Here is a 13,423-nt window from a genome sequence, read left to right on the forward strand (position 1 = left end):
AAGCGCGAGTAATTTACATGAAGCGTCGTCATGGCAACGCCTCTCACGGACGCCATCTTTAAAAGGTTTACGTGAGCCGAAGCTGGTCGAGTTATTTGAAGAATTGTGACGGAGAAACCACGTTTATCCACAGAATATGTGCGATTTTTTTCAAGATTTATTAATTTATTCAAATAAATGTTATTAAAATTAAATTTGTTTATTTACTAATTAAGATATTATCCTGTAAATGTGACTAAAACCAGAACTATTTGTCTGCAATGATACAATCAAAGTGAATTATTAAAGAAACACGTCTGGGATACAGTAAATATCCCATATTTATCATCTACATTGTCTCTTATCCCAATAGAAAACAGTTTTGAAACTTCAAATGACACCACACAATCTTTTAATTTTACATTTCAATCAGTTTTATTGAATTCCAATTACACATTAGAAATAAAACAGTTCTACTACAGTCTCCATAGCATGACGTGAATGATAATCTGAACATGAGTTACGTCACTCTCATTTCAGTCCAAATAATCTGCAGCTCAAACCCTTACAGGTCTAAAACGTCTTCCCTTTATGTAGTCTGTTGTGGCGCCAAATGTTTTCCTTCCGGAGACGTTTCCAGTATTCCCAGGTGTCGGGTTTGAGTTCGTGCAGCTGCTGGATCTTCCCCAGGTTCAACTGGAACAACCTGAGCGGGATGTAAAAGACGCGAGGCGTGAAACAACACCCGAAAATGTTTAAACGACTGCTTCAAACTTCTCCAGAGCTGAAAAAAAAAGTACAAAAAAATTTCCACCAGTTTCACTTAATTTCCCCCCCTTTTGTCTCTGAAACACCTGCAGACGCAGAGAATAGTGACAAAAAATACAAGGAATTCAATAAATGTTATAAAACTGTAGTAGCAGACGTATTATGCCACAGTCGCTGTTTATATGTTCATTTTAGTGATATAAAGTTCTTGGCAACACGGGTAAATTCAAGTCAGTAATCCATGAACATCACTGAAATCTTGTTTGTGGGGTTAAAATTAGAAAAAAAAAAACCCACTTCAGTATCTCACAAGTATGCAGTGCTTTAAAAATGATGACAACAGAGCACAAAATGAAACAAATAAGCAGCAGAAATTACAGTAATATGTGCTCTCACCACTCAGGATATTCCTCCGCAGGCTTCAGTTTAGGGTCTTCTCCTTGTTTGAAGATATTGACCCCCACTGCATGGGTTGTGAGTCTGACTGGGTCCTTACACACCTCTGGACCCTTCAGCTCCTCTTTTATCATGCCTTTACCCTTTGTTTTGGCCCCTGAAAGGCAATTAAAAAAACAGCACTGAAGCAACGTAATAATATAATAACAATTAGCACAATTTATTACAGCATTATTATTAAGTGGCTGAGGTGGAAAAGTGAAATAAACCCATTTGTTTTAACTCCAGCCTGAAACAGCTCTGAAACAACAGATAAACATGAAAAGACATGTCGTGTTTTACTCACCAGCAACTTTCTTAGAAACTCCGCAAGTCTGTGTTTTATAAAACACGCCCGTCCTGCTCAGAAACATCGCAGCGTTGCTTGTGAAACATTTCGTTGACGGTGCTATCCTAAACAAACTGCAGCCTAACATCTTTGTTTTTGCGTTAACTAAGCAGGATAGCACACCATGCTACAGTTTGACATTCATAAATCGGTCCTCTTCCGCTTTGTGCCTTGTTTTTTTTGGGAGAAGCACCGCCACCCAGTGGACGGGAGGAGGCACTGCAGGCGGGTTGTTCCCCTTTAAACCGACAGGTGGCAGCAGTGGGGCTGTTGGTTTCATAACAAAGCAGAAGAAGACGTATCTCCCTCTCTCTCTCACACACACACAAAATATTCTCGAAGATGTCGGAGTACGAGAAGATCCAGAAAAGTGCCCTGAAATTGAAAGGCGTCGGAGAATTGTCAGCTGGGAAAAAGTGAGTTTGGTAGCAACACTGTTTAGTAAAAACAAATTAAATCGACTTCGAGATTCAGAAGTCTGTCGCGACGATGTTAAAGCGACCCGTATTACTGTTAGCATGTATGCTAACAAAAAAAAAGAACATGTTTGTGTTTCGGTAACATATAGTCTAACAATATGATTATTTTTAAGTGGAAAGGGCAATTATATTAAGAAAACACATGGGTATTCTTAATGCAGTTGATAGTGATAATATGATGTTTAAGAAAAGGGCTTTAAAATTGTAGTGCCTGGCATAGCAGGAAGCTAAAAAGCCACAGCTTTACTGCACGTAGGTCACTGAAGAGAGAAAACATGAAGTACTTATTCAAATACTGTCACAAAAAAGAAAGTAGAAAAGTACTCTAAACTCACTGTCTTGAAATGTTTGAAATTGGCTCCTTAGGAGCAGTAGTCCACCAGAGATAAGATTTATTTTGAGATATAATGTTCTAACTAGGTAATGTTTTTAAGCTGTTTCAGAACTACCTTTCACACCAATACTGATTAATTTCTTAGTGAACATTTTTAGATGTATACTGTTTGGATAAATGGTCAAGTATTTCTTCCTAAAATATAAAGTTTATTAAACAGTGAGTTTGTTTTGTTAACTCACTAGCATTTATTTAAAAAAATAATATTAAAGCTTTTAAGGTTTTTTTTTTATTAAATCTTCACAAGCGGCTCTGATGAATTGGCCGCCTGTTTACGTTTTCTCTGTGTGTTCCCTTCTTTTTAGGAAGAAGAAGAAGAACAAGGAGAGCAAGCATCGCATGGAGCAGGTCGTGACGAGCCAAAGTGACGAGGAGGTGAAAACGAAGAAGGCTTACGTTGACAAGAGGACACCCGCTCAAATGGCTTTTGACAAGATGCAGGAAAAGAGGGTAAGTTAGAGGATCCTCCGAAGTTCTGGGTTCAGACGGGTATGAACTGCTTTATCAGGATGAGCTAATCCATGTCAGGAACCAACAGGCGAGTTGTAGCAGATGATTAACTTATCTGCTGATTTGAACTTTTTTGTTTGGATTACATCACCTTTAAGATAAAGGACATCTTAGTTTATATCCTAAAAAATCAAGTTATCTTTTTGAAACTATCTGTTGCATAATGGAAAAGGCTTTCTGCTCACCAAAATCAGTGCTTGAAAATTACACAATGTATTTGTCACATCAGAAAACGGCAGCGATTAGTGAGAAAATGAACTTTTCTTCCCACTTTAATGTCTTCCTCTCCTTTTGCAGCAAATGGAGCGGATTTTGAAGAAAGCATCGAAGACACACAAACACAGAGTTGAGGTGAGTCAGACGATAAAAGCCTTCGATGCATCATTAACTGGATTTATTTCTTTTATCCTGCATTGTAATTTTCTTTGTAACGTTTCAAAATGTCCTTATTTGTGTGACCTGTTCAAATGAATCTGTCTATCAACATACAGCATGAGTAAAGGTTGCCTGAGGAGGAAATAATGAAAAAAATGTTTAATTTTTGTTGCAGAAAGCAAAATTAGTTTAAACTACATGTTCTTATTACAGGATTTCAATCGCCACCTGGACACGCTGACAGAGCATTACGACATTCCAAAAGTCAGCTGGACCAAGTAGAAGAGGAGCAGATGTTCCCTTTTTTATATATTTTTTTCATCATATGTACAAATTTTTGCGCTTTTCTTCTCGTAGATGCCAAACTTGAGCTAAATTGGCAACCGTTCTGACTCTGTAACTCTTGGTGTGCACAATAAAAAGAAGTATTTAAGTCTTTAAGCATACCTTTAGTGTTTAAAGGAGGGGAAAAAAACTGATCAGAGTTCAGCAATTTTGAAAATAACTCATGTTTAATTGAACGGTGAAAATGGCACGCATGTAAAGCTTAAGACCGACGGGGACTGCGGTCCGAACATCCACGTGAAGGACAAAGCAGTGACACAGGAGTTTTATTTCCAATCTAACTTAAGTGATGTTCAGCTTTAATGCAGACATCATGATGGTAATATGAAACCTGTTTTATACACAGAAATACAGATTATAATTCCAGATGTTTGGGATTCTGAAAGCTTGTTCATTCAGTTCAACGACGGATTCATACAGAAATCCTCTTCTCGCCGTAGGAAATAGAAAAGCGCGTCTGCCTTGTTTCGTAGTGTTCTCGAGTTTCCAGGCTTCACTTTGGCCCCAGCATTTCGCTTGGCTTCACCCACTGGTCGAACTGCTCCTCGGTCAGGTAGCCCAGCTCCACGGCGACGGCCTTCAGCGTCGAGCCCTTCTTGTGGGCCGTCTTGGCGATGGTGGCCGCCTTGTCGTAGCCAATGTGAGGGTTGAGCGCGGTGACCAGCATGAGGGATTCGCTCATGAGCTTGTTGATCTTCTCGGCGTTGGCCTGGATGCCCGCCACGCAGTTGTCGGTGAAGGAGACGGACGCGTCGCCGAGGAGCCGCGCAGAGTTCAGCACGTTCTTCACCATCATGGGCTTGAAGACGTTGAGTTCGAAGTGCCCGTTGCTGCCGCCGACGGTGACCGCCACGTGGTTCCCCATCACCTGCGCCGCCACCATGGTCATGGCCTCGCACTGCGTGGGGTTCACTTTGCCCGGCATGATGCTGCTGCCGGGCTCGTTCTCTGGCAAGATGAGCTCCCCCAGGCCCGAGCGAGGCCCCGAGCCCAGGAAGCGGATGTCGTTGGCGATCTTCATCATGCTGACGGCCACCGTGTTCAGGGCGCCGCTCAGCTCCACCAGGGCGTCGTGCGCAGCCAGGGCTTCAAACTTGTTGGGGGCTGTGATGAACGGCAGGCCTGTGAGGGAAGCAACGGTGGAAGCTACTTTCTCCGCGAAGCCAATACGGGTGTTGAGTCCGGTCCCGACTGCCGTGCCCCCGGCCGCCAGCTCGTACACCCGGGGCATGGCGCCCTTCACACGCTCGATGCTGTACTTCACCTGCTGGACGTAACCACTGAACTCCTGTCCGAGCGAGAGCGGCACGGCGTCCTGGGTGTGCGTGCGTCCAATCTTGATGATGTCCTTGAACGCTTCAGCTTTGGCGGCCAGAGCGTCGTGCAGAGTCTGCAGGCCGGGCAGCAGGACCTGGTGGACCTCTGTGGCCACAGCGATGTGCATCGCCGTGGGGAAGGTGTCATTGGAGCTCTGGCTTTTATTGACGTGGTCGTTAGGGTGAACTGGATCCTTGGAGCCCAGTTTCCCTCCCAGGATCTCAATAGCCCTGTTGCTGATCACCTCATTGACGTTCATGTTGGTTTGGGTTCCTGACCCAGTCTGCCACACCACCAGAGGGAAATGATCATCCAGTTTCCCAGCTGAAACCTCATCTGCAGCCTGAATGATGGCATCTGCTATCTTTGGGTCGAGGCCGTAATCCTTGTTCACCTGGGCAGCTGCTTTCTTCAGGATACCGAAGGCCTTGATCACTTGGAGGGGCATTCTCTCACTCGGTCCCCCTATCTTGAAGTTCATAGTGGATCTGACGGTCTGAGCACCGTAGTACTTGTCAGCTGGGACCTTCAGCTCGCCGAACGTGTCCCGTTCGACCCTGTACTCCGAGCTGGCCATCCTGGACGTGCAGAGCAGGAGTTTAGAGTTGACGTGGAGTTTTTGCAGAGTCCGGAGGTTGCAGTTAAACTGCTGGACGCTTCGAAAAGAGCGGAACATGGCTTCGCGTTAGAGGTGAATCCGGGGGGAGGTCAACGCCTCAACGCAATTTCCACAATGTGACCTGTTATTGGACGAGATAGAAGCCTGACTGCAAGTCAGCCAATCGGGAGGCAGGAAAGGCGGGACTTCCGCTATGGCTGGCGAATCAAGTGACGGCGACCAGACAGCTACATCCGGTTCTGTGAAGCTCTTTAAAATATCGCACAACTGTATTTCCGGTGTGACAACAAAACGGGGTTAACATGACAAATAAAATCAATATTTTTATGAGTTATTAAGTTGTCTTTTAAAACAAAAAAGAACAACAATGAAAACATTAATAATTCAATTTTGTGATGTAATACAAAATAATATTTCTATTTTTGGTTAAAGCTTTATTGTATTATTGAGAAACGCATGAAACTAAGGTATCTCGACAGAACAGATTTGTAAAATGGTTATTTAACATTACATATATATTTAATGGCTTTATAGAGAGATTAAATTACAAGTAAACTGCAAAAATCATAAAAATTTCAGGGCTCAGGTCTTTAAGATGTTTTTTACTTCGTACCCCTTGTATTTTTTGCTTTACTTCACGAATATTTTATCATTTTTATGATAACATCTAAACCAAAACATGCTATAGTATATATTTTAAAAAGCTGGTGACACATAGGGGTAGCTTGACTGACTGACGCACAATGTTTTTGTCATGTGTGTATTGTAGTAAAAATGTAATAGTTTAGTTTACCAGCTTAAAAAGCTAGACATGAAAGAAAAAAAATGTAACCAATAATCTGAGTATTTCAGATAACAAGTCAAATCACTGCCACAGCTGTTATTATAAAGAAATGTGTTGCAGTTCTGTAATTTTACATCTATAAATGAATGTTTTATTCTTTAAACCCTTAGAGCATTTCTGGTACTAACTAACATGTGTTTTGGACATTTTCAATCTTGATCTTTTGAATTGCAGCTCTTGAAAATTAATTTTCTGTTAAAACTTTTACTGGTATGAGTCATAGGATTAAACCATTTTGTGCAGCTGCTTTTTTTTAACCTTTTTTTAAGAACTTTGATAAAGTTAGAACTTATTTTCATTTAGTTAAAATACCGTCAACATTAAATCTCTCATGGCGTATGTAAAGTTAATTATATTTTGTAATTTTATTATATTTAGTCACCAAACTATCGTGTTTTAACATTTTTAAACGACTCCTATCAAGCGCTTTTATTTTGAAGTCCACCATCGAGCCCTAAGCGGAAGTGCCTGCGCAATACGTCTGTCTTCGATCTCGCGGTAACGTTAGTATTCGGTTAGTATGCAGTTAGCTTGCTAGCTAACTCCATCGTTTCCAGGTTTTGTGTCGACCTGAAAACATCACAACCGAGAAAGACACGGGGAGACAGCGTCGCGGAGCATTTTTAACATCCAGGCTGCACGGAGGAGCGGAACAATGCCTCACAACTTCCAGCCCGGAGACCTGGTCTTCGCTAAAATGAAGGGATACCCCCACTGGCCAGCTCGGGTAAGCAGGCAACGTTAACAGGAGCCGAAAGGGGCGGAGAGGAGGGGGTGGGCTGCTCTGCATGGGACGCTGGATAAGACTGTCTTCTGTGTATCCCTCTGCAACCTAATGCCTATCAATAAGCAAACACATAAGCTGGTTTCTGCGCGCTGACATGTGGTTTATAACTCGCAGTCTGTGTACGAGCAGCAGAACTTGCATGAGATGCTGCTGGCCTATTCAGCAGGGAGACAGCGAAGCTAACGCTGTTCATTTGGAAATGACGTTTGAGATAACCGAGGCTTGTTTCCTGGGTCGTAAACTCGCTTCAACACGTAGTAAAATACACATCGGCCGCACAGCACGGATGCGTTCAGGCACAATGATGTTCCAGTGCCCGGAAAATAGTGCATCACAGTGTTTATCTCTCGGTTGTTGCTTGATATTCTCCTTGTTTACAGATTGAAGACGTGGCTGATGGAGCTGTGAAACCACCTCCTAATAAAATCCCAATTTTCTTCTTTGGGACTCATGAAACGTGAGTATACTCCTCACCTGGGATGAAGTGTTCATACTTTGTTGCTCCAGTTTTAAAAGCTTTTCCTGTTTTCCTTTTAATATGTTATACAGCAACCCCCTGCCAGAGCCCTAAAAATCCGATTCATTGTGTATGGCTAAGTCTGGTGTATTTGCACAATAAACCAAAATGAGTATGCCAGTTTTTATGGATTGCCCCATTTTATAAAATACAGAAAGGTTTGATTGTTTTAGGTGTAAATGAAAAGAGGAGGCTGGATTCAAGAATCGTCTGCGGTTTATTTAGTGTGAGATATCGCTCTTTAAGATGCATGATTAAGTAGGTTTTACTGACTTCAAAATGTAAATTTAATGGCAAAACGAGTTGTGTTGACACATTTAGTTAAAACTACCACTAGGGGGCGCAGTGTGCCGACCTGAAGTCTCAATCGAATATGAACCAACCCTAATAAAAAAGTGCAAACATCCTTTTTGTTGAATCGAAACTTGCTTCGCTTACCTGTCGGCTGCCGTTTAGGTTGACTCCTTTTTCTCTTTTACAGAGCATTCCTTGCACCGAAGGACCTTTTTGCCTATGAAAAGTATAGAGAACGATATGGAAAGCCCAACAAAAGGAAGGGGTTCAACGAAGGTTTATGGGAGATCCAGAACAATCCACATGCCTCCTACAGTGCCCCGCCTGTAGTAAGTCAGCCTGAAGCATCCAAAAATCAAACTGTCCTCTTGTTTATCACAGACTGTGTCTTTAAAATGCTGAGAGTCTGTGTATTGAGGGGTTTTTATCCTGCTTTGAAGACACTGTGGATATTATTTTGGAAGAAATGTGCCTCACTTTCCTATTCCTGTATCTCTGCAGCCAGCTAGCTCATCTGACAGTGAGGGCAACGATGGAGGAGGAGGAGAGGGAGGAAGTGACGAGGATGAGGATGATGACGAGGGCGCCCCAGTACCTCAAAAAGCCGACTCGGGCAGCGAGGATGACTCTTACTCCGGGAGTGACGACAGAGGAAAGGGAGGAGGAGGAGTGAAAAGAAAGCCACAACCTCCAAAGGTAAAGATGATTTTTTGCAGCTTCACAACATTTTACTCCAAAGAAACTTCTGTTGTCAAGTTATTGAACTGAACAGAATAAAATTGATTCTCAGTGAAAAGATAATCGTTCTCCTTTTTTTTTTTCTTTTAGCGACCTCCTCCTCCTAAAAAAGCCCGTGGTTCTTCTAGTGACCGAGATGAAGAAGAGAGTGGCTCTCCATCTGAATCAGAACCAACGCCATCAGAGTCTGACTCTGGCAAAAATAGCGACAAGGTCGAAACACAAAAGTACACGTTCTAGTATGATTTCTGGTTGTGGCAACAGACTATAAATAATTAGTGTTTTGTGATTTTTCTTCAACAGGATTTCACTCCAGAGAAGAAATCTGGAGCGCGAGGTGGAAAAAAAGCAGTAGGCAGAGGGAAGAAGAAGGTAAACCATGATCCTCGTCTTGTAAACTTTTATTTATATGTAAGATTAATGTTGCTTCTCTCTTTCCATCCGTGATGGAACAGAAAGCTTCGTCCGACTCAGATTCAGACTCGGCATCGGGGTCGGAGAGGAAAGTGGTGGACAGCGACTCCGAGGACGAGAAGCCTCGACCCGCTCTGTCTGGCTCAGAATCCCAGTCTGGGTCAAAGTCTGGATCAGAATCCGATGCACCTCCTCGGAAGGGCCCGCCGGCCCGCAAGAAAGGTGAGAACTGCTGTTTTTCTAAATCGCAGTTCTGTTCAATATAATAAAAGTTGAATTTTAGATTATGATTTTTCAAAAACTTGGTCTTCTTGCTCGTAAATATTCTGACATTAGTTTCATAGTTTGTCTGCGTTTTGTCTGATCTGCAGAGAAACCTGCGCCGAAGCCTCGCGCGCGAAAGCCCAAGCCGGCCCCGGTGAAACGAGCTCCTTCATCGTCCTCCGACAGCGACAGGTCAGGCCGCTCCGGAGCTGTCATCTTTATCTGGGCGTGAACCACACATTGTGAATATGAGCCCAGCGCCTTCATTTTTAATCTTTTCTTTTTTTTTTCCCTCTTACAGTGACAGTGAACCCGACCGCATCAGCGAATGGAAAAAACGTGATGAGGAGCGCAGGCGAGAGCTGGAGGAGAGGCGGAAAAAGGAGGAGGCCGAGGAGCTCCGCCGGCTGCGAGAAAGAGAGAAGGAAGAAGATGAGAAAAAGAAAAAAGACAAAGATAAGGCGAAGAAAGGCAGCGACAGTGACAGCAGCAGTAGTTCAGATGAAGGTATAGATGATCACCCGCTGAAGAAGTCCAAGAAACCCCCTCCACCCCCGATCCCTGCGCCCTCCGACTCTGATTCTCCACCGCCAAGTGAGGTAAACCTCCAGCTTCGAAGCTCTCAGCCACGTAAATTAGAATATACCTGCTATGCCTCAATCACAGCAGGGTAGCTGCATGTGACGCGCATCTTCTTTTTTTTCTGTCAAAAAGGTGAGAAAATCACACAAGAAGCTGGACAAACAGAAGGCGGCAAAAGTAAAAAAAGAGAAGGAAAGAAAAGAACGAAAGGAGAAGGAGCTGAAAGAGAAGAAGGCCAGGCGGGCAGAGGAGAAGTCCAGAGCAAGGTGAGCGAGCACACGTGAGCAGACCTCGTTTAGAAGGACGTGATTAAATATTAAAGGTCACAGATCACGGATCTCTCTCTCTAACGTAGGTCTAAGCCTGAAAAACCCAAACGCAGAGTGGAGAGGCAGCCAGAAAAGAAAGTGGAAAAGAAAAAGGGTTAGTAGGGCTCACTGTTAAATCTCCACTGAATGATACTATTATAAGTTATAAAGTACCATTTTAGCATGTTTGTCCTTATGTCTGTATACCCAGAGCCATCACCAGAGGAAAGGCTACAGAAACTCCATACAGATATTAAGTTTGCACTTAAAGTGGACAACCCAGTAAGTCACAGAAATAACCGTTCAATGCAGGTGTGTGTTTGAATGCATTCATAGCTCCTCTTTTGTGCCTGTTTGTTCGATTTCTAGGACATTGAGCGATGTCTACGAGCACTGGAGGAGCTTGAGTCTGTACCCGTCACCAGCCAGATCCTCCATAAGAACGCTGAAGTTATTGCCACGTTAAAAAAGGTGCACCTTTTCTGCTCATCGTTTGGCTTTACTTCATCGTTTGTCTGCTTTTGGTATTTATTGGAACGAAACCATGTCTGTCTATTGAAATATGTGATCTGTTGGATTCATTTAGAAAAGCTAAATTTGTATTATAATAACCTACTACTGTGTTACTCTTGAACCCTTTTCAGGCTCTTGGTACCCTCAAAGATAAATGTAACTACATTAAGATTGAAATGAGGGACTCAAATAAAACCCTCAGTGTTGATTTTTACAGATTCGACGGTATAAGGCCAGCGCTGCGGTCATGGAGAAAGCCAGCGACGTCTATAACAAGTTAAAACTTCGCTTTGTGGGGAAGGCTGAGCTGCCGGCTAAACCTAAAACGGAGAACAAGGAGGCAGAGAATGATGACAAAGAGTCCCAAAACACTGGTAAAAAGCCACTTCTGTATTACGCTCGTCGTGTTTTTAACTCCGGTTGGAGTTTGGATTCTCTCGCAAGTTTATTTCAGTCGAAATTCGTCTCTTGTTAGAAGCCACGCCAGTGAACGGGGAGTCGGAGGAGAAGAAAAGTGAGGCCGAGGACAAACCAAAATCACCGTTACAGGAAGAAAACAACGACGACACAGCTTCGAGTCCAAACCGGTAAGGATCACTCATTAAACGTTTAAAATCCACTTTCAGTCATGTTGTTTGAGAGAAGGTGTTATTGTCTTATTTTTGTTTAACGCCGAACCATCTGTTCACCGCAAACCGTCTGTGTTCGCCGTTTTAGCTTTAATTTAGACACGACCGGAGTTTAAGTGTGCTTTCTCTTCAGGCACAGCTCGGACAGCCCGGCCGAACAACCAACAAACACATATGACGAAGCAGACGGCTCCATCTCGGCAGAAAAAGAACCGCCGGCTGTTGAAAGCTGAAAGACTCTTCAGTCTCGAGCAGCGGACCAAGTGCTTAAAAATAAATAAATAAATGGTGGCCTCTGTTTGACGTCAGCCGGAGCTTCTGCCTCAACGTCATGGCAACACACACACCCATCATTTCTCGCAGCATCTGTTACGTCAATATTGGACATTTTGTGGTACATCGATATCGAATCAGAAAAGCCATCCATTCAAATAGTCTGGTCCGTGTTTCTCACAGAAAAAATACATGCCTCTTAAGGTGTTAGTTTGTGGCACTGCTCAAACCTTTTCTGTTGTCGTTTCTGAAATGTTTTTCTTTTTATGCGACACTTGAACTGTCCAAACTCCAGCTCCAGACTGCTTTTATTTTGTCTGCCACACAAACTCTTTTCTTTGTTTTTGTCTCTCTCTCTCTGGTCCTTCACACTGTAATGAATATTTGCATTTTTAACCTTGGGTAATATGGATTGAAATCGTACAGATTGTTTTTTTTAATAAAGAGACCGAAACGACCCGAGGTCAGGATGTGAACCTGTTGCTTTCTGGATTTTGTGGCGCTCCTAACAGCTGTTTGCTTCGTTTTATAAAGCCTGCCAAACAACAAAAAGGCCTCTTTTCTGTGTGCGTAATGTTGTCTGAGTGGTGAAGTACTATTTGTTAGTCTTTTATGTTAAATATTATTTTTAATTATCTGGTCTAGATCCAGTTAATGGAGTCTGAAATGTAAAGAGTCACTTAAAAACTGTTTTCCACTTAAACCCCACAGACTTTTTTTTTAATTATTATTGTTTTCAAATAATTGCAGTTTTTGTCTAAAATAATCAATGTGCAGTTGAAACTTGCACTCTCCTCTGTTGTCTGCTTTCAGATATTTGCGTAATAAACCGAAGACCAGTACAGACTAAACCCCCTCCCCCCAAAAAAGCTACTGAGATCTCATGTAGATGCAGCCTATTTTGACATTTTTCTGTCATGTGCATACAACACGTGTTTTTAGTGCTATGTAAATTGATAAAGCATTTCTATAATGTAGTTGAGACTTGAATAAAAAATCTCAGCATGAGTTTTGCTTTTCTTGCTTCCTGTTAACTACAAATATGGTCCTTTTGTTTTTCTTTCGGCTGATGGATTATTCTTGTGTTAAAATGAAATACCAAAAGAAGTATGATCATTTTTCTTTCAAGTTGATATAATAGATTTTTGGTCTCTCTATATATGAGAATATTTATTTTTCAAAAATATTTAAGAACAGAACTTGCATCTCAAGATGATGGTCATCGTCATCATGGTAATGAGTGTATTTTAAAACTGTTTAATTGACTTGAAATAATTTTTTTCTCAAGCTACGATACTAATAAATGAACAAACCACAGTAATAAAAAAAGTTTTAATTTAGCTTTTGATAATATCTTAAAGTTTGTACACTGGCAAGATTTCTGCTCTGTATAAAAGCCCATTTTTGCCACTGTAATGGAAGAAAAATTAGGCTTTAATTCATAATTATAGAATACCATCTCATAATTTTAAGTCAGTGTAAATTTTTATCTTATAATTATCAGTCATAATTATGAAACACCCTTAGTCATAAATATTAGCTATTAGGTCAGCATTTAGTATGTTAAACTATAATATACCAACTCCTAATTATGAATTAGCTTTGAAATTATTCTCATAATAAGTGAGATTGTTTTTTTTTATAATTATGGCCTAAATGGGCTTCCATACATCTTTCTAGCGTTTCGGTT

At 41.9% G+C, this 13,423-nt stretch overlaps 4 protein-coding genes across 5 annotated transcripts; 2 read left to right on the forward strand and 2 right to left on the reverse strand.

Annotated features, from left to right (window-relative positions):
- Positions 1-395: 395 nt before the first annotated feature.
- On the reverse strand, positions 396-1,693 carry mrpl54 (mitochondrial ribosomal protein L54). Its single transcript, XM_017407128.3, has 3 exons — positions 1,490-1,693; positions 1,144-1,300; positions 396-685 (listed from the first exon to the last, which is right to left on the reverse strand). Exons 1-3 carry the CDS (start codon positions 1,617-1,619, stop codon positions 553-555), a joined length of 420 nt encoding a protein of 139 aa, XP_017262617.1. The 5' UTR covers positions 1,620-1,693; the 3' UTR covers positions 396-552.
- Positions 1,694-1,796: 103 nt separating this feature from the next.
- fam32a (family with sequence similarity 32 member A) lies at positions 1,797-3,725 on the forward strand. The gene is made up of 4 exons (XM_017406842.3): positions 1,797-1,947; positions 2,710-2,854; positions 3,212-3,265; positions 3,503-3,725. The coding sequence occupies exons 1-4, from the start codon at positions 1,874-1,876 to the stop codon at positions 3,569-3,571; spliced, it is 342 nt and encodes a 113-aa protein (XP_017262331.1). The 5' UTR covers positions 1,797-1,873; the 3' UTR covers positions 3,572-3,725.
- Positions 3,726-3,782: 57 nt separating this feature from the next.
- fh (fumarate hydratase) lies at positions 3,783-5,687 on the reverse strand. The gene has a single exon (XM_017406841.3). It carries the CDS (start codon positions 5,625-5,627, stop codon positions 4,128-4,130), a length of 1,500 nt encoding a protein of 499 aa, XP_017262330.1. The 5' UTR covers positions 5,628-5,687; the 3' UTR covers positions 3,783-4,127.
- A 1,193-nt stretch (positions 5,688-6,880) lies between these two features.
- Positions 6,881-12,741, forward strand: hdgfl2 (HDGF like 2). Of its 2 annotated transcripts, none has more exons than XM_017406867.3 (16): positions 6,881-7,141; positions 7,582-7,658; positions 8,200-8,341; positions 8,514-8,708; positions 8,841-8,963; positions 9,054-9,122; positions 9,206-9,386; positions 9,536-9,620; positions 9,730-10,027; positions 10,143-10,276; positions 10,366-10,433; positions 10,530-10,600; positions 10,688-10,789; positions 11,049-11,205; positions 11,310-11,418; positions 11,594-12,741. In XM_017406867.3, the coding sequence occupies exons 1-16, from the start codon at positions 7,070-7,072 to the stop codon at positions 11,691-11,693; spliced, it is 1,983 nt and encodes a 660-aa protein (XP_017262356.1). In that variant the 5' UTR covers positions 6,881-7,069; the 3' UTR covers positions 11,694-12,741. The 2 variants fall into 2 exon arrangements, with proteins under 2 accessions (XP_017262356.1, XP_017262355.1); XM_017406866.3 differs by having other exon boundaries at positions 6,882-7,141; positions 11,307-11,418.
- The last annotated feature ends 682 nt before the right edge of the window (positions 12,742-13,423 follow it).

This window comes from Kryptolebias marmoratus, linkage group LG24, assembly GCF_001649575.2.
Source record: "Kryptolebias marmoratus isolate JLee-2015 linkage group LG24, ASM164957v2, whole genome shotgun sequence".
Lineage (NCBI taxonomy): Eukaryota > Metazoa > Chordata > Actinopteri > Cyprinodontiformes > Rivulidae > Kryptolebias > Kryptolebias marmoratus.